The sequence below is a fragment of the Dendrobium catenatum genome, unplaced genomic scaffold (assembly GCF_001605985.2).
Source record: "Dendrobium catenatum unplaced genomic scaffold, ASM160598v2 fragScaff_scaffold_1446, whole genome shotgun sequence".
NCBI lineage: Eukaryota > Viridiplantae > Streptophyta > Magnoliopsida > Asparagales > Orchidaceae > Dendrobium > Dendrobium catenatum.
The window spans coordinates 3056696-3077334 of record NW_021319908.1 but is presented as its reverse complement, the minus strand read 5'-3'; the positions used below and the strand labels follow the sequence as shown (position 1 = coordinate 3077334).

At 37.2% G+C, this 20639-nt stretch overlaps 1 protein-coding gene across 1 annotated transcript in view; it reads left to right on the top strand.

Moving 5' to 3' along the window:
• The window catches only part of LOC110111707, a gene marked incomplete at its 5' end in the record, with an annotated part of 144745 nt that overhangs the window by 83409 nt on the left and 40697 nt on the right, over positions 1-20639 (top strand). The window contains 9 exon segments of the mRNA XM_020843695.2: positions 328-519; positions 606-722; positions 3583-3851; positions 3940-5528; positions 5638-6824; positions 7052-7180; positions 7305-7460; positions 15441-16058; positions 16128-16199. Coding sequence (XP_020699354.1) covers positions 328-519; positions 606-722; positions 3583-3851; positions 3940-5528; positions 5638-6824; positions 7052-7180; positions 7305-7460; positions 15441-16058; positions 16128-16199 — 4329 coding nt within the window.

Here is a 20639-nt window from a genome sequence, read left to right as displayed (position 1 = left end):
TAGATAATATAGAAAATGCAATAACAAAATATAAGTTATTGAAAGAACGCTGAAGACCGGTAGCTATGCATCTGTAGAAGTCATTTTATTGTGAAAAGTACATTTGATATAAACATGCATGCTAATATTGTTCTTTCGGTTCATTTCTTTGTTATCTTTTTGGTCCCGGCATTTTTAATATTCTGCACAATTTTAACTTGAAATGTACTCTTTAATCATACGGATACTGTTTTTGTTTTATCTTTAATGCTAATACTTTGTATGAAATGGGTGTCAGTCATAAGTGCGTGACTTCTGTTAGCTTATTTATCCAAATTGCTTGTGCAGCTTTTGGAATTGGAAGGTCTTTTCATCAAATCCATGCCTAAAACTGAAAGGGTTCCGAACTTGCTAGAAAACAGTCCATCTTATGATTATGAACTCACGTCTTCCGTGAGGGACATCATGGATAATGGTATACTCAATTTTCAGCTTCAAGATTTTTATGACCAAATTGAGGTTGGATTGACAGCTTTTGAAGTAAGGGTTCCCCAGTTTGATTTTGTAGTGTTAAATCTTACTGTGTTCACCATTATAAACAAGTTAATCATTGTGAAATATTGCAGGTGAAATTGTTCATGCCCAGTTTTCCAGTTGTTGTCTCAGTTCTTGAAAAATGTAACCCAATTTTTGAAGTTCGTTTATGCATTTTCATGGATGAACCGATACTGAAACCAGTTGAGGTAATTTTTTGTTTGATTTTTTCTTTATCATAGCAGCATTACTTGTTATCTTTATTGCTATGGATTTTGAAAGAATGTTTTTTGGGCTGCCAAATAGGAATGATCTCATAAATACAGATGTGATGCTTTAGTTATTGTTCAAGCTTAATGGGATCTTAATGATATTTGCTTGCCACTAGTATTCCCATAGTAGTAATTATTTATTTCTAGTTAATATTGGTGGTCTGGATTGAACCAGTATTTTGAAAGACTTTTTTTTGTGCTGGTCTTTTGTATCTTGTTAGAGAGGTGATAACCCCATAATATAAGTTATATTAAATTATCAGTTAATAAAATCTACCCAATTGTAAATAGATTATCTATTTATTTAAATAAATAAATGAATGACAGGAATATTCTTCTTTTAATCTCTTAAGGGTTAAAGCCCTTTCAATCAGGTTCCTCTCTTAAGAACCCCAAAACATCAAAGCCCTATGTCAGACTCCTAGATAACTCATGTTACATAAAACATTAGATCTCTTCTCAATTCAATAACACGCCATCTTCATTTCTCTCATCTAATCGTCAACGCCAAGCACCAAGTTGCTCAAAGTCTATGATGCACCGACACTTCTTCTCAAAGAGGTGTGTAGTGTCCGACACGCGTATCTTAAATATTTTATGAATTTTTTAAATCTAACTTCTTATATTTAAATTTTTTACTTATTTACAACAACAACAACATCAAGCCTTTGTCCCACTACGTGGGGTCGGCTACATGAATCCTTTTTCACCATTGTGTCCGGTTAAAAGTCAAATTCTTATTTAAATCTAATAAAGAAAGATCATTTCTAATATTTTCTGACCAAGTCTTTTTAGGTCTACCTCAACCTTTTTTAACATAAGTCAAATCAAATACATCAATTTTCCTAACTGGGTCATCGGAAGGCCTCCTTTTAATGTGACCAAACCATCTAAGATGACTCTTTCTAATCTTATCTTCCACTGGAGCTATTCCTACCTTTTCACGTATATGCTTAAAATATAAAAATTTAATTTCTTATTTTATATACACAACACCAAATCAATCGCCTGCACTTAATACTCCATTCATCGAATATTCTCATTTTTATTTCTCTTTGGCAGGTTACAACTTTGATTTCAAATGAATTAGTGCCTTAGTGGAACTATTACATATGAGGTTATAACTTCTATAGTTAAGATTGGGTTGTTAAAATGAATAAGTGCCTTTGCGGAATTATTACATAAGATGATATTATGTAGACCTTAAGCTAAATTTTATAGAATCGCAATTAGTTCGACTGTGTTGTGTGGATTTTGTTGTTAATTTAATGTATGTAAATAATAATTTAGAGATGGATATGTTGCAAAATTAGGAAAGATAAATTGAAGAATAATTATCTTAAAGGATCATTTTTTTGTACAATCTATTGAAGATAAGATGATCAGAAATAAACATAGGGAGCTTGAAAGCTTTATGAGGCATTTACAAAGAATATGAAACTAGCTAAACAAAGATCTATGTTTAACGCAATAAGAAATTCACTCATAGTTAATTTAAATTTGTGGAAATAAGAATTTAAAGATGGATATGTAGCAAAATTAGGAAATATACATTGAGGAATAATTATCTTAAAAGATCATTTTTTAGTAGCATCTATTGAAGATAAGATGATCAGAAATAGGCATAGGAAGTTTGAAAGCTTTGTGAGGCATTTGCAAAGAATATAGAATTAGTTGCAAAGATTGAGCATATGATATACAATCTCAGTATGTGATATTAACAATTATCATTTGGTATCAATAAAAGATAAAGTGATACATATGCATGATATGTTTAAATGTCTTTGAGCTATTATCGCAAAAAAACGTAAATATATGAGGATATTACTTCTAGTGATATCATGGTGTTGTTGAAATGGAGAACTGCCTTAGTAGCATTATATAATAAGAGGATATGATAGAATTAAAATTAAATTTAATAGAATTAGAATTAGTTTGATTGTGTTGTATGGATTCATGTTTTGGGCAATAAAAGAGTCACTCATAGCTAAGTTGTGTGTGCACAAATGTGGATGTTAAGATTGATGTGTGGCAATATTAGAAAGGATAGATAAAGGAATGATTATATTAGAGGATAATTTGGAGAAATATCTTTTAAAGATAAAATGTCTGAAAATAAACATAGGTGGTTTTACAATGTATAACAAAGGATATAAAATATACCAGCAAGCGTGCATATAAATTTAAAATCGAACAACTAGGGATGAAATATATTACGCCTGGGATAACATGGAAAAGTGCTATTCAAAAATATTTGTGAAGAATAGGTTCAACACCTCTTGCAGCTCTCAACAACAATGAGTGCAAATAATGGATTCATAAATTGACCTCAAATAGTTGATATTTGACTAATTGATGATGCTAAGAGAGTAGATGGAGGTCTTGTCTTGTTAAAGGGAAGGGAGCTTTTCGAACAATAGTGGAGAGATGAGAGAGGTTAATTGCATATAGAATTTAAAAAAGAAGGGACCAACTTCTTTTAGAAGTAAATTAACTAAACCAAATGGTTTTATCCCTTGACATACAAAATAATGTCTTGAACTTTAGCGATTTATACATGTCTTATCCATATTTTGGAAAGGTTTGATAAACCAAAATTTCTGATCTAACATGTAGATTTTGTTTTTATTTTATGCGCAAGATTTAAAACCTGTGTTCTTCCTGCCTCTATAGTAAAAATATTTTTGCTGATCTTGCATATGCAACAACTAAGGGTTTCATTTTAGTGAAAAGTATTGTAATATTTTTTTTATTCATAGAATTTTTTTTTTACAAGTTTTACTTTTCCCCCTTGCAGGTCAATTGTCTAATGACGTTGCTCTGTGTGAGGTTCTCTCAAAAAGTACTGAGTTCATTTATAAGATTATACGAGTTGTCAGAAAAGAGTTTTGTATCACTTTCATGGAGAATTCAGCGTCCTAGTGAGTTTGATATACCAAATGTTCTTGGTGCATCTTTCTTTTCCTTTTCCTTGAAGTTAGACCATTTTAATATCCATGTTGATCTTGAAGATGATGTTGAATATGATTCTGTGGTCCTATGCACCGTTAACAAGATAGCTATCAGGTAGGTGTCTATCGTGATTGTTTGAACTGCATTTATGAAATGTGATTTACTTTAAAAGCATTAATACTTCTAAGCATCTTGTTCTCAGGTTTACTGACGGAAAATCCAATGAACTTTGTTGTCTTATAAAGACAATTATGTTTGGTACTTCCAACTTGAAAAATGAGCAGGATAAGTTTATTTTATGCCAGGCGAGAAGTAGTTCTACTAATTCAGCTTTGCGTGTTCCTGTGGAGTATGATTGCACTAACTTAACATGTGTTGCGTGTACTGAAAACTTATCTAGCGAGTATTGCATTCAGTTGCGTTATAAGAAAAGCTATGTTCAGGTTAATACTGTTCAACATGATTATAGTATTTTCTTGTGTGAAGTTGATTTTCATGTCTATCCGAGAATCTGTGGTTTACTGGTGAGATTTTTCAATAGAATTAATGATAAATACTTTTCTTCCACTTCTTTGGTGAGTTCTCTGGAAGTGGATCAGGATGATTACAACTTCGACATAGTTGGTATTAAGCATGCTAAGTTTGGCTTCTCTAATTTCTGTGCTTCTGATCCGGCCCTATGTGAATGCATTTCTGTGGATACTTTTCCTTTTGTGACTATCGGAAATTCAGGTTCTCCATCTAATCTTGACACCTCAATTATACACAGTATTAATGGATTTCAGGATATGTCTATGATTGATAAACAATGCCCTAGAAGTCACAAGACAAGCATAAACAAAAGATCCACAATCATGAGTCATTCAATAGTGGGAAATGGAAATTGCGCTTCAATGGAGGATCATCAGATAACTATTTGTTATGATATCATTTTGCTTGATATCAAAGTAAATAATGTAAAAGTTCATTTTCATGATTCTTCTTGTATTATTGGTACAGTAAGTGTTCCCCAATTTAGATCTACCATTTCATTACAAGGGACTAGCTGTTGGGATGTACTGGTGTCAACTGACGGGCTTTTATTTTCCTCATCCTGGTCCTCCCATGAGGTTGTTTGCGGTTCTTCTTCATCGGGCATATCTACTGTTTTAAATATTCGTGCAAGGAAAGAAGAAAAGGAAATGATTGTTCAAATTAGTTTTGGCTTACAGCACGTCTCCTGCATCTTGACACCTGAATTTCTAGCCATCTTGATTGGGTACTTCTCCTTGCCTGATTGGACATTTAAGGGGAGTATGAAAACACATGAGCTGTGCTCAAATTTTGGTAATGAATCTGAAAAACACCTAAGAGAAGAATCTAATGTCATTTACAAGTTTGAGATACTTGACTCTATATTGATTTTACCTGTGGAGAACCATACAGATTTTGTTTTACAAGTTAATATTCCAAGATTTTACTGTAATTTTATGCCCGCTAGTAGTCCTGACATTGTTTTTAAGGATATTCCTTTTGACTGTGTGGTTACGTCCATTGCCATTGCCAACAAGCTTGATATCATCAACGTATTTGGGAGAAGCTTATCATTGTCAGTAGTGCCGGTCAAGGATGATGCGGATTATCTATTCAAGCATTGTGAATACGTCTCTACTAAAAATATTCCCTTAATCGAGCAATTAGACGCAGACTTATGGCTGAGAATACCTTGCAAGTTGCAAAATTCAGTTGAAAATTTTGATTTTCCCTCTTTGATCATGATGAGAGTGGATACTTGTAAATTGATAGTTGAAGGTACAATATTATTAGTAGATCAGATATTGCATCGTTTAGAAAGAATTCTGTTTCTGAGACCAATATGATTTGTTAACTTGTTTAACAATTCTTATTTTTTTTCTTCCAGAGAAGTACTTCACTGATGGACTTGAAGCAACTGTGAATGTTGCTGATCAGCTTTCTTTGATTGGCAAGGAATCTGAATGTTTTAGATGTGATGTCTTACAGTTTATGCAGCTCAAGAAGAGAAGGAAAGATGAACCTGCTACCATTCTTGACATGACAGATGAGTCTTTTGTTATTATGAAAATATGTGTCAGGGCACTATCAATAAAATTTTCTCACTTGAGTGAGAAACAATCTTCTCCATTGGAAACCATAGCTAAAGCTTATGTGAGGCTTGAATGCTCTACTACATTACGAAATGGTTTACCAAAATCCCTCAATGTGGATATTTCCAGTTTGCTGCTTCATTCTTTTCTCAGTGATGTGCTATTAGTATCATTCACCTCTGATGGAGATGTGACCTTCCGCCTTGTCATTAACTTCTGCAGATGGGTTGACAGTGGGCCCGAGATTGTACTTGCTATACCTTCCCTTGACGTTTGGTTGCATATGCCAGATTGGGATGGCATATATGCTTTTCTTGCTTCCTTCAAAAACAAATTTAACATGACCTTATTGTCAACCACAGCAATTCTGGGTCCACCTCGAAATACCCCAGAACATGAGACATCTTTATGCTCTGAAAATGTCATGGATGAGACTGTACGTATGACCATGAAATCTAGAAACATAATGATTTCATTCTACTTGCCCATCTGGTACAACGACGGAAATTCAGAAAAATCTAAAGCAAGACATGAACAAAAATGCCGTTTTCTTAATGCTTCATTTGCTGAAGATGCGCCACTCTTTCAATCAAAGTCTTATAGGAATGTGAAGATAATTTTGCAGAGTAAATGTTGTGAATTAACTCTAAGCAAAAACCATATGAAACTGAAATGTAGTATGGAAAAGATGAGAACTATACTGGAGATGGATCAAGACCAAGAAGTTTATTCACTTCCCTTCGTATGCATATCTCATGTGAAATTAGAATCTGAGATACATACAGGACTAGAGGGATTGATGCAGATTTTTATTGAGGTTCAAATAGACTCTGCTGATGTTGGGTTATCTTATCAAATATTCAAATTTTGGACTCAAAATCAGTTTAAAGCTCATGAATCAATAACTTCTAAGATGCCATCACACTGCATAATGTTTAAAGTTAGATTGATGAAGGGAGCTGTACTCTTGAGTGATGGAAGGGTATGTGATTTTATTGGTTAGTGAAGTTAGACAATGATGGTCTGTGTATGTTATCTAGCTACTGTGTCAGACTATTAATATCATTGTTGCGCCCACAGAACACTGCTGTCTGGAAAATGAAGGGCTTCTGTATTTCGTTCTTTAAACACCCTCATCTATTTTCTTTGCTTCTGTTCAGATCATTACCCTTCCTCTCATTTTTATGTACTCTTCTTACCTTTTTTTAGTGGAGCTTCCACGGACCTATCCTGGAGATCCTGATAAAGAACATGGTCATTCAGTTAAACCAGAGAAAGGATAGCTTGGAGGGCTCTGGCTTTTCTGATCTTCTAATAAATTACAATAATATTGATAAGGCATGTTATCATGATCTTGAAATAAATTTCAACAATATTGATGAAGCATGTTATGTTCTTGTACAAATTTTAGCCTTTCAAAGGTACTCATTAAACTTTCTAATTGTACTGAGATCTTTGCTAGGTTATGTGGGAGCCGTTTGTTGAACCATGGAGCTTTCAAATCACATTAGTAAGAAAGGGAGCGGGAAACTTCCTATTTGGCCAACCCAAAACTACAGATATTTGTATGGACTCAACAAACCAGCTAAAATTGAATATTACGGAACCACTAATTGAGGTATTTGTACTTTTGTTCTTTATTGGTTTCTCTTTTATAGTATAATGATAGTTGAACTTTGAAGAGCTATTGGATTAGTTTTGTGGATTCTTGGCTATTTTTTGTCACTTTTTTTTTATTTTTTATTTTTTATTTTTTTTTATTTTTTGTCACATTTGAGACTTTGAGTTATATATATAATTTATTAGTATGTTTACATGAAATTGTAGTTATATAAAACTATCATCATAAAAAAATATCAAAAATACAGTAGATAAACATAACATAGAGTGTTGCTACTATCTATTGAAGAGAGTTGCTGACATCCCGACACCCTCTAAGTCTTATATGTCAAAATAATTTTGTGAGTTATAAATCTTTAGGTTGGAATCAGGTAAATCCATGAGAATGGAAAACTACAATTTTCTGATTAGTAGCTCAACGAGAAAATATCAGTTGGAACTCACTAAACTTGAAAAACTTCTCATCAAATCATGAGATTGAATTGAGTTTGAATCAGCAACAGTCACCGCATCTGAATAATCTAGTGCAATATTGTGAACAAAATTATATTATCACAAGGAGAAGTAAGCAGAAGGACCCTCAATAGGTTGATATATATCTAAACCAACCGTAGTTCTTGAGAGATCAGAAGTTCCAACATCTAAAAGTGATGATGCATAGATGTAAGAGTTGGAGGGTTACTATCATCAACCAAACTATTAATAGCAAGGGAAGGCACTTACTCAAGAGAATAGTGTGATGGACCGGTCTAGGAGGGACCGGTTCTGGTTTTCGCTAGGCGGAATAGGGCCCGCCTGGTTTGAGTTCCGCCCCCTTGGGGTGGGGCCCAAGTTCAATTTCAAAATAGGGAGGGGTCAGCTAGGAGGGAAAAAATAATTCGGGAACGATTGTTTAGAGATCAACTATATTTTGTATGATTCAATTAAGTTGTTTATCCTAGGGTTAGGGTTATGTGATGTTTTTGCTGAATTGAGAGTTCCTTTTGGTGAGAGGGCTCTAGCTGGTGGCTGGGGATTTAGGAGAGCCGGATCTTTCTTTCTAATTGAAGATACAATTGTATCTTGTCTTTCATTTATAGTTATTTCAATAAAAAGGTGTTCTTGTGTGTTTCTTCATCCTAGTTCCCTTGTGTTTGTTTTCTGGTTTTATGCTGAAATTGAATTTCAGCCAAAGGTTTGGGCAATTTTTGCATCCACTTCCTATCAAAATGTAGTAATATCCATTGCTTGAGAAGTCCTAGGGGGCAAGGGGGCTAGTTCTAATTGTTCACTGAGTACTTGCATAACAAAAAGCTTGTGAACCCATACTATGAACAATGGTGCAAACCCCATCATTACCACCCCATAAAAGGATTTCCTTCAAGATTTGTAATGTGAGGGCATACCTTCAAATTCTGCCTTTTGCAAATATTTACATATTGGAGTGCCAATCCATACCTCCGGAGTAAAATAAGGTAGGAATATTTATCTCAACAAGAACACGGGTTACATATGAATGTGTCTAGTAGTAATAGCATATGCTTATATTAGCTTGCCAAAAATGAAACCCAACAAGTGGTGTTTTTCCAAGTGTGGTGCATAGGTGATGAGGACATCCACAGACGCTACCGACATGTGTATCGATGAAGGAATTGCATATCTACGGCCACGATTCAGCGCATCTACTTTTGATTCAGTTTTCATGATTTGTTATTTAGTTATTTGTCGTTTTCCGTTTTTACCCTTTTGCGGAGTTGTTTTGTTATTATAACCCAGAGGGCAATCTTGTACTTGTTCTTTTCATGAGTAGGGACCTATATATAGTTGTCTCATATGTTGTTTTTTTCATGAATGATTAATGAAATTTTGTTTCTTTCTTCTTCTTCTTGCATGAGAGCTAGAGAGAAGGGAGAGTGAGCTTCAAGGTGAGCGAGTGCAATACCCATCAGTCGTTGGAAGAGTCCGCGTCTCGTGGCTTTATTTTGTCTTCTTCTTCTCCACCCCTTTTGTTCTTTTCCACTCCCCAACCGTTGACTCCCTTAGCCCCATCGCCGGCCATCTCCCCTCCAAAATCACCCCACGCCTCCACCTTGTCAAGCCCACTCGCCACCAAGTCCTGTCACCCCTACCCAACCTGACGCCCCTTCATCCTCCACCAGCCTTTCCGCCGGCCACCCCTTGCGTCCCCTTCATTATGGTGATCTTAACACCTTAAATGATATAAGAGTGTAAAATTATGGGGAATAAATCAATAAATGTACATCCAAATGATATAAGAGTGTAAAAATTCTCTTGCATCGAAGATGCGAGAGGTGCCCGTGAGAGCATGTTAAAGTGGTGTCCTTGGCCCATAAAAATAAGCGAGAGGATGTGAGCATAGAGGATAAAATTATGCAAAGGGCAGTGTGGTCGAGCGCACCGGGTTTCGAACGAGAGAGAACTATGAGACATTTAAGTATGTAATGAATATTGATTGTCTGATTTAGGTTAAGATTCTAGAATTTTGGGAGCTGCAAATGTTTTTCAAGCTTCTTAAAAAGGCTTTAGTTGATGCATGAAACTTTTTTAAGTGCAATGGGCGTATGGATGTGTTGATGCATTCGACCTTTTACCCTTGTATTGCATCGTATTTTTTCCATGATTTGAACCTATGACCTCATTAAAATGGAGTCATAATCTGTGGGCTCCAAAAATTTGGCCCCAGCCCCTCCGCCCACGTTGCTTTTTTTTTTTCGGGGGAGTTTTAACGGAGTTAAGTTCCGGGGTAAATTTTGGGAAAGCAGATGGGTTTGTAGATAAGACGCTACCCAAAGATTTCGCCGTCATTTTGCGATGACTTTATGATCTGAGTTCTAGTTTCCTATAGGCGCAAGCCCCTATAGTTAATTATCCCTCCCGATCATGAGAGAGAAATTTCGATTAAGGCTAATCGTCAATCAGATATTTAGAGATACGTAGTATCTAGTATATTGTAGCAACATAGATATTTGGAATGGTTGGAGAATTTGATAATTTGGAGGATTGGAAGATTTGGAGATTTGATATTTAAAATTGAAAATTGCACCATCTTGCACTTAAAACAGATGGTGGGGGAATGGATGATAGTCCCGATCAAGATCCCATGGTTTTGTCATCCAGTGCCATCATGGACCCTGGTATAATTAGTCAGAGGAGATAGTTGACCCAACCTGACAGAAGGATCCTTGTCGGCAACCATGGGTTGCTTCGTCCAAGGGTATTTTGTAGATCTGGGGGGATATTTGTCTAAGGGGACAAATTTGAATCTACCTTAGCTAACAGAGGGCTTTGTGCCCTATCGATTATATACTATTGATTCATATCTCAAGGATTTGATGTCACTAAGGAACGTATTATCTCTAGCCATAACCGCTATCTGTGGTGCCATTTGACGACAAAATCACTCGGTTCAGAGGGCCCCGGGTCATAACCGTTTATCTTGCGGTGTCATTTGGCGGCAAAATCGCCGGTCAGAGGACACGTACCACGTCCTTATTGGCAGGAGATTGTTTGAGAATAAATTCTAGTGATATTTTCAACTAGGCATTAGCTCCATATAGGCTAAAGTAAATCTTAATTTATCAACTCCGTCAAACTGTTGCGGAGGATGGATGGATTTTGCTTTAATTGTTTCATGGTTGAATTTCAGTTTTAAATATTTGGATCTGGATGATTTTGGAATTTTTGGATTTTGTGGGTTTTGGAGTTTTGATGAGTATTTGGATAGCATTTTGAATTATTTGGAATGGACCCCCCTCTGGTTGAGATTTTCATTCAACACGGTCATCATCGGGGTGACTTTGAGGTCACTTGAAAATATCCGAATTTCATGGAAGTTCAAGAGTATTTTGAAATATTTGAAATTAACCCCTCTGATTGAGATCTGCATTCAACACAGCCATCATCGAGGTGTTTGGGGTCATTTCCATTTGTGGATTAAGCCTTGTCAACTCGATCAAGTTGTTGACCAAGGATCGAGTTTCTCGTAGGCTTTATGGTTTTGTGAATGAATTTCTTTTGTTATAGACCTTGAAGGCCTAATATGAATGTTTAAAATAAATATCCCGGTCTAACTCACGATCGCATATTTATTTAATAGTTCGAGCCGTGTCAACTCCTATCTACCCGCATAGGAGGATCGGGCTCGAATTTAGATTTATTTATTGACCTGCGCAGCATCCCTAGACGTCACGTATGTACCCATAACACGCTCACCGGGGCCCATGCAGGTGTTTGGGGGCATTTTATAATTATTTGTTGAACATTGTCGACTCCTATTTACCCGTTTAGGAGAATTGGGTTCAAATTTATTGACCCGCAGCATCCCTAAATGTCACATGTGTTCCCACAACATGCTTGCCGGGGCTCATGCGGGTCGTGATTATATTTATTCCATTATTGTACCTATGTGCATACATATTACAGTGCATGTCTGATGGGTACTTTGAAATATTTTAGTCGTGTAGGTAACTTCCATTTGAATGCACACGTCATTTCATTTGAGACCTTATATACGCCTTATGTCCGCTAATACAAGTGTTGCGGATCTGGTGGCTTGTTGTAGCAGCTTGTGAATTGAGTTATTTGCTGTTTTGTACAGGTACACTGTCGTGCACTACTTGTCTCTTTCTATAGGTGGATTGTAGTGCACTAACGAATCTCCTGCTTGTGCTTGTAGATGCTTGTAAATGGCCCATTGTATGCATCACGAGTTTCTCACAGTGACTCATTTTTATTTGTACTTGATGTAGCCATATTACATTTTGTTGGGGATGATGCATTGAATGTACAACAAATCTCCTACGATAGTTCGTAGGAGCTTACATCTGCTGCATATTTTTCGTCTCCACTTGCAGCGAATCAATGTGTTTGTTAACCATTTGAATGGTAGTTGATCGTAGGAGTGTTGTAGCATTCACTATCTTATGTTATGATAACTTGTAGGTGTGTAGGTATCTTGTACACATAGCAGGTATACAGTCTTTGCCTACGAATAACAAGTCATATAAACCTCTACATTCTCTCGGGGCCTATGCATTCATTTCATGTTAAATCCTTCTGCTTGCAGGGGGTTAATGTATTTGCTTAGCATCAGACTGTTTGTTGATCGTAGGAGTATCCTAACATTCATCGTATATTGCACTGAATATGTTGAATTTGGGATAGGTCTCTCACAGCATCATCTGCTTGCAGTAGATTAATATATTCATTGACCATAGGGAGTCACATTTCATTATCAATCTCTCCGTGTATGATGATCTTTTTCACCTGTAGGTGGGCCACTGTAGGCATATGAAAAAGTCTTTCGTCATTGCCAACATATAACTACATCCATTATATGTTGATCATCGTTGCTTGGAAAGGTTGAATACTTTTGCTTGTATTTTGACATTGCTCGCAAGGATGATGTATCTGTTATTGCCTCCTCCTACATGGTTTGTAGTTCTTGTATTTGTCGCATGTCTTTTAGTATTCACAAGAGATTATCACACATGTTTGTCAATTGATGATTGCTCGGTGCCAAGGAGATTATTTCCTTCACAATTCTCTTGTTTCACTTGTGATCATATATGATGGCTAGCATGTCATCATATTCATTACAAGCTTCTGATTGTATGCATCTAAATGACTTGTTGGGTATACTATAGATTGTTCACCATTTATGCATGACTCATATCACATGTCAAAGTCCTTGTTTGCATTTTAACTGTCACTCGTTAGAAGTTGTGTGTTGTTTATGCATGGATTATGACACACTAAAGCTTTCATTTTCTTGAAGCTTCTTCCATCACGAGTCCCCTGTTGTTCATCCAAGTCTTTACTTGAGTTCAATTATTCAAGTCAAGTTTGAATCAAGTTCTTTGTTCATTTGAGTTTGAATCTAACTAGTTTAAGTCATATTCACTTAATATTCAAATTAACTTCAAGTTTGAACTCATTAGATTCAAGCTTATTTTGTTAATCATTTGCTTTGTGTTCAAATACAAGTCCATTTCATTGTTCAAGTTCAATGTCAAAGTTCTGGTTTTGCTTGAGTCTAAATCAAGTCCACAAGTCCGCTGTCAACTTGTCCAAGTCCTTCAAATTCAATTGAAGTTCAAGCCCTTTTGTGGTTCATTTAAGTTCTAGTTTAGGTTCAAGTTAAGTTCAATATAATTTGGTCCAAGCTTAAGCTTCAGCTTAAGTCCACAGTGCAAGTTCAAGTTTTGGTCCTCAACTTGTTCATTTAAGGTTTAAGTTCACTTAAGTCTCATTGTTCAATCAAGTCCAAGTACAATCTCGTGTTCACCTGAAATTTCGGCAGCCTCCCGGCATATCCCCCATTTAGGGGAAACTACGAGAAACTGGGCCTTCCCACCACGCGCATGTATGGTAGGTGTCTTTAGACACCGCGGCCGTGATCTTCATTCCCACCACGCGCAATAAAGGCGTGTATGGGGTCTTCGAGGGTACCTGTTTAAAAAGACAGTTTGTTTTCCCCCCACTCGAGGGTACTTATAAGTAGACATGCCTCATCGTAGGCATCACACCGGGGTCCCATCTCACCACACGCAATAAAGGCGTGTATAGGCAGTTTTCGGTGCGCCATGAACTCTGAAATGTGGCTTTTATATGATTACCCACCTCGTCGTAGGCGTCGCACCGGGGTCCTATCCCACCACGCGCAATAAAGGCGTGTATAGGTGGTTTTCTGGTGCACCGCGAACTTCGAGGGAGATAATCTAAGTTTTAGAGAATTTATACCTTCGCGGGGTTTGGTGGTGTTGGCTCGTGGATCGGGCAAGAGGAGGCACTCTTATTTTTATTAATTATAATTAATTACAATTGATTATACTTAATCATAATTAAGAATAATTAATTATTATTAATTATAATTAATAATAATCAATTACAACTAATTATAATTAAACATAATTAATAATAAGATTTAATTAATTAGCCATAATTAATTATAATTACATATAATTAATTATAGATACTATATTACCAATAATTAATTATAATTAAATATAATGAATAATAAATTATTATAATAAACATTTTTAATAATAATTAATAATAATTAATCATAACTAATTATACTTAATAATAAATAATTAATAAATATTATAATTATTATATTTAGTTATAATTAAATAGAATTTGGGTAGATTTGAATGGTATTGAGGCTTGATTTGAGTTGGATTAGGGTAGGATTAGATTGGGATTTAGGTCAAATAGCTCTTCTCTTTCCCATGAGTTCGGCGGCTTCAAGGGATTTGGCCGAAGAATCACATGAAAGGGGAAAGTTACCTTAACAACAAACGAGCTCCCTCGTTATTTCCGATCAGAATGCTGTAACTTCCGATCCAATGGGAAATGAATGTTGTTGAAGGCGTCGGCTAGGGCAGGTGGAGGTCGGAGGAAGGTAGGGAACTTCTCTCTCTTCTCTCTCTTCTCTCTCTCTCTCTCTCTCTCTCTCTCTCTCTCTCTCTCTTCTCTCGGCTTATACGTGAGAGAAAGGGATTCAACGGGAGAAGAGATGGAGGATCAGGATCCGATGGGTGCAAGGCTTGGATGTCGTGTTGCCACAGGATTTGAGATGGGGGCTCGTAGCTTGGAGGAGGAGATCGGGATTCGGGAGGTGTTCGCATAACCAAATGAAGCGGGCTTCCTCTCCCTTTTATCAACGCGGATGGGAGTAGGATCGAGGAGCTGCCGCAGGATTTGAGCAGGAATCCCGGAACGGCGCCGAATGTACAATATTTCGGTGGGTTTGAGCGGGATTTGCGGGATCTAGCAGAGGTAATGTTTTTTTTTTTTTTGGCTTACTTTTGCTTTCATAGCATAGGTCAACATAATCATTGCTCTGTCTTTCCTCTACTTTTTAAACCCTTGCATTTTCCTTTTGTTGGATCTAGATCTTAGAAATCATTGATATCCCCTTTGATATTATTTTTTATTTTGTTGTATTTTGAATTGACGGATACCCCTTTTGCAGGCTTTGTTCAGGTTACAGAAAATGATTAGCGATGCCTTGAATCAGGATGTTGAAGTACATGAAAGTCTAGGAAACATTGGAAATCCACCAAATGACAAAATACATATTAGGAGATATGCACCATATATTCTCTGTAACGACACTTCATTGCCCTTGACGTTCCATGTTTCTCGTGGCCTTGTCAATGCGCAAGATATTCAAAGTTTGGCTAACAGAGATCTTAGTGTTGTCCAACCGGGTTTCTCCATTCCAATTTATGTCGAAGAAACAATTGATGAACAATTTTTCCGACGTAGACCAGCACATTCGTCGGAGTTACTTATTGAAAAGAAACTTAATGCTGCTTCACATCATATGATTTCCATCCATTTTGATGGGACTTCTTGTCCTTCCAAGCCCTTGTCAATGGATTTGGTGGGCCTGAACTGCTTTGAGGTGAACTTCTCTAATAATAAGCAATCAAGAATAGTAGATATCTGCAGAGATGACAATCCCTCAAAATATAGTTTGGCAACTGAGAGGCAAACTGATGATGATCATAGGAAAGGATTAGTAGTTCCAGTGGTTTTTGAGGTTTCTATGCTGCAGTATAGCAAGATGATACGATTATACTCAACAGTAAGTAGTTGTTGTTTTTCACATGATCTTATTATTCTTGTCCAACCCCTTACTTTCAAATGTTTCCAGGTTATACTCTTGAATGCCACATCTATGCCTTTGGAGCTACGGTTTGATATTCCATTTGGTGTTTCTCCAAAGGTATCACTACAAACATGGAATGATTTTAAGTAAGAAAATTTTGATTTCGTTGATTTCGTTGTTGATATTATCATCAACTATTTGATGGAAAACTATAACAATTCTTAAGGCTATGTAACTGTTGTCTAATAATGTTTCTGTAATAAACTCTAGCTCTTTTAGGCATTGTATTATTTTGAAGTAGCTTTTAGGGTTTAGGGTTACATGATTATTACATCATTGTCATGATCATATTATAAGGTTATTCAAGTCTGCGTAGGTCTTTTGTTTTGGTTGTGACTTGAATCATGTTTACTTTGCTTATTTTATTCTATGTTGCCCTGATTAACTTTTACGAACAGTCTAGATTTTTTGTAGTTCAATCATGAACTCAATATATAATTATTACTTTTATGAATAATTAATGTGAGCTTTAGAGTTATATTTAGAAATATTCTTAAAAATAAAACAATTTAATCTTTCTTGTGGGATTCAACAAACCCTAGTAGCATTCATCTAGTAGGTAGACTTGTTTCAATTGATTTGAAGAAATTTCACCCAATTTTGACTTCAAATCTTTTTTTACCCCTCATTGACCTGCATCAGATTAAATCTTTTATTATGCTAAAAAAAATTATGTCAATGTTGCTCGGTCAGATAGTTTTTTATTGTTTTAAAAAGTAAATTGAAATCATCCAAACAACAACAAAGCATTCCCTTTACATTGCATTCCTTTTTTAACCAACCAAATAACCCTTGAGGCATTTTTATCATTTAGGCTTTCACCGATAAGAAAAATATCTAAATGACCTTTATGATTGTGGACTCCAAAAATTTGCACCCTGGTCCCTCTGCAGCCCTTTCTTTTTTTATTGGTATCGGTGAGGAGAGTTTTAACGAGTTTAAGTTCTTAGGTAAATTTTCAGAAGATAATTGAGTTTTGAATAAGACATTACCTGAAGATTTCGTTCTCATTTTGAGAGGACTTTATGATCTGAGTTCAGGTTTCCTATAGGCATGAGCCTCTATAGCTAATTACCCCTCTCGGTAACAAGAGAGCACTTTCGATTAAGGCTAGTCGTCGAATAGATACATAGTATCCAGTGTATAGTAGCATCAAAACTTGATATTGAAAATTGAAATTTATATCATCGTTCACTTAAAGCGAATGGTGGGGGAATGATGATGATCCCGATCAAGATTTCATGGTTCCATCGTCCTAGGCCGTTGTAGTTCCTAGTCTACTTAGTTAGAGAAGGTAGTCGGTCCAATCTATCTAAAGGATCCTTATCGGCGTCCATGGGTTGCTTCGTCTAAGGGTACTTTATAGATTTGGGATGATTGTCTGCTTAAGAGGACATATTTGAGTCCACATTGGCTTACAAAAGGCTTTGTGCCCTATCTGTCATATCCTGTTGATTCATTGCTCAATGATTTAGAGTCGTTGGGGAACATATGGGCTCTGACCATGACCGTAACTTAGTGGTACCATTTGGCGGCATAACCACCAGGTCAGAGGGTCCCAGTCAGAACTGCTTACTTGTGGCACAAGTTTCCATTTAAGGGTTTGTAAACGTCTTCTTTTCGCTTATATGAATGTTGCGGATCCGATGACGTGATTTAATAGTGCGTTGTATTTTATTTTTCGTGCATTGGCTGTGTGGTTTAGCTTATTTCATCTTTTGCATATTGTCATTTTTCTTCAGCTTAACCTGTAGGAGCGTGCTTCAGCCTGCAAACAAGCTGTGGGGTGCGTCATGAGTCATCCACCCCTCATTTATAAGTGAATTGATCTATTTGGTGTGACAGCCAAGCGTTAGAAGTTTTCTTGCTTCTGCTTTACCAATGATCCGGATGTTTCATTACAAATTCTCTGTCGTTGCTTGCAGGTGAGTCGTAGCGTTATGCTACGGGTCATTTGCTGCTTTATGCTGGTAGGTTGTCGTGCAATGCAAGTTTTGTTGGCACTTACTCGTGGGCGAATATTATTAGACAATTGGGAGCCGTCAGCAGTTGTATGAAAGTGAACCGTCTTCAGTGTAAATCCTCCAATACTGCTTGCGGGCAGGATTATTGTGTGTATTCCATGTTTACGCTCCCTACATGTGGGCAAGTAGTATTCACCACGAATTTGCTATTTTGATTGTAGGCAAGTTGTTATGCATATAATGAGTCATTTATGGTTTCTTGCAAGTGTTGCTACGAATCACTAGTTGAATGTTACAAGTTACCTTAATTTCATTGCTCATCATTTATGGGAAAGTCATCGTATGCACTAAGAGTTTGTTCACTGCTTGTCCTCTACTTATTCATTGATGTTTATTTGAATGATCAGGATTATTATTTAGCATTTTTATTTACATTGTATTTATCATTTTAAAGTTCAATTCCCTGTTATTTCGTTCAAATTCGATTCCATGTTATTTAGCTTATGTTTAGTTCCTTGTCATTTTGCTTAAGTATTGCTTCTTGTAGTCTGAATTTCGGTAGCCTCACAACATCTCCCCTGTTTAGGGGAATATTTGGGAGTCAAGGTTTGTCCACCATGTCTAGAAAGACGTGTATGGTTGGTGTCGGGTTGGTGTCGGGTGACACCGCAGCTGTGATCTTCTACCTCACCATGCCAAGAAAGACGTGCATGGGCTGCAAGGGTACATGTGCAAAAATTTCTAATTTCTTCTCGCCGGTCTGAAAGCACATACGGGTATTTAACTTTTACCCCGCCACGCTAAGAAAAGCGTGCACAAGGCTCACCTGCCTCGTCGCTAGCATCGTACCGAGCTCCCTCCCACCACGCTAAGAAAAGCGTGCATAGGTGGTCCGCTCATTGCGTCGCAAGCTCCAAAAACAAGATTTGGAGGCTTTTAAGTTTAGAAATCACTATACCTTGCGCGAGAGAGGTGACGGCGACGTCGAGGAAACAAACGAGGGGTCAGAACACACAATCTCTCTCTCTCTCTTAATACTCTTTCTTTTCTTTTTGCTCAATCCTTCTTTCTCTTTTTTTTAACTAATAATAATAGTAATAGAGGGAGGAAGGTGGAGACTTGGGTTCTCTATTTTACAGGAAATGGCAGAGATGTGATTCTGTTTTCTGGTGATTGGAATGTGTAGGAGGCTGTTTGGGTTTGTATTGGGCAGATGGCTGGGAAATTGGGAAATGTATGTAGAGGGAGCAGCTTATGAGGGTAGGAGGAAGTTTTTGTGGGATGATGGGCTGTTTTGGATGTTGTAGTTGTAGGTTGTTGTTTTGGAGAGGTAGTGGGCTGAAGGTGAGAAGTTCTGTGAGTTGCAGGATGTTGGGAGTGCAAGTAGGCAGCAGGTTGTGTGGAGGAGAAAGAGTGAAGGGAGGTATGGGCTGCTGGAGAAGGGAAGTTTGGGCGGATGAGCTGTAAATATATACAAGATAATATGGTATGGGCTTTTACTTGAAGTGGCACAAAAGAAATGTTGTGTGCTTGGCAATAGAAGTGGAGAAGTTGTGAGTGATTGGGCTGTAGTTATTGGACCAAATGTGGGAAGAGGTGTGCATTCAGCTGGAATAAGTGGAGTTTTGATGCTTGAGTTTGGTTGTAGCGGAAAAATCGGTGCAGGATCTGGGAATTTGGGTTTGGAGTTAGAGTTGTGATGGCTACCACTGACGAAGGAGTTTTGTGAGTTGCAAGCTGAGGGAGATTCGTTTGGTGTTGTGGGCCGAGGGAATAGGGAGGAGGAGAGGAATAGGCCTGTTTGTGTGAGAAGATGTAGGTAGATCTCTGGCTTTGAGCGTGAGTGGTTGTAGTGGAGAGGAGAGGTCTGCGGGCTGAAGTCTTCACGGGTTGTTAGAACAGAAGATGTGGGTTGTGGAAGATTCTGAGGCTCTAGATTAGAGAAGAGGAAGGGAGTTTTGGGCTGAGCCATGGAGCTGTGCACATGGGATTGAAAAGAAGATGTTGGGAGCAACTCTTTACTACTGTGTTGCTCTCGGTCTTTGGGAACAATAGGAATCTTCACGGGTTGTTAGAACAGAAGATGTGGGTTGTGGAAGATTCTGAGGCTCTAGATTAGAGAAGAGGAAGGGAGTTTTGGGCTGAGCCATGGAGCTGTGCACATGGGATTGAAAAGAAGATGTTGGGAGCAACTCTTTACTACTGTGTTGCTCTCGGTCTTTGGGAACAATAGGAAGTGGGAGAGATGGGAGGAGCTGTAGTGGGAACTTAAAGTGTTTGGGTAGCGAGCAAAAATGAGAGGGAGTTCGAACAGGGAGTTTGATCATGTGGAAGAAAAAACGCCTCGATGCTTATGCCTTGAGTTTTTTTTATGAGGCTCGCCTTGAGGCCTGCCTCGCCTCACTGGCATGAGGCTTACGCCTCACGCTATATATATTAAAACTTACATAAATCTTAATGCCCGACATTGGACTCTATAGGAGAGGAGGAAGGGGAGAGAACAGTTCATCATAATGATGATTCAAATGAAGAA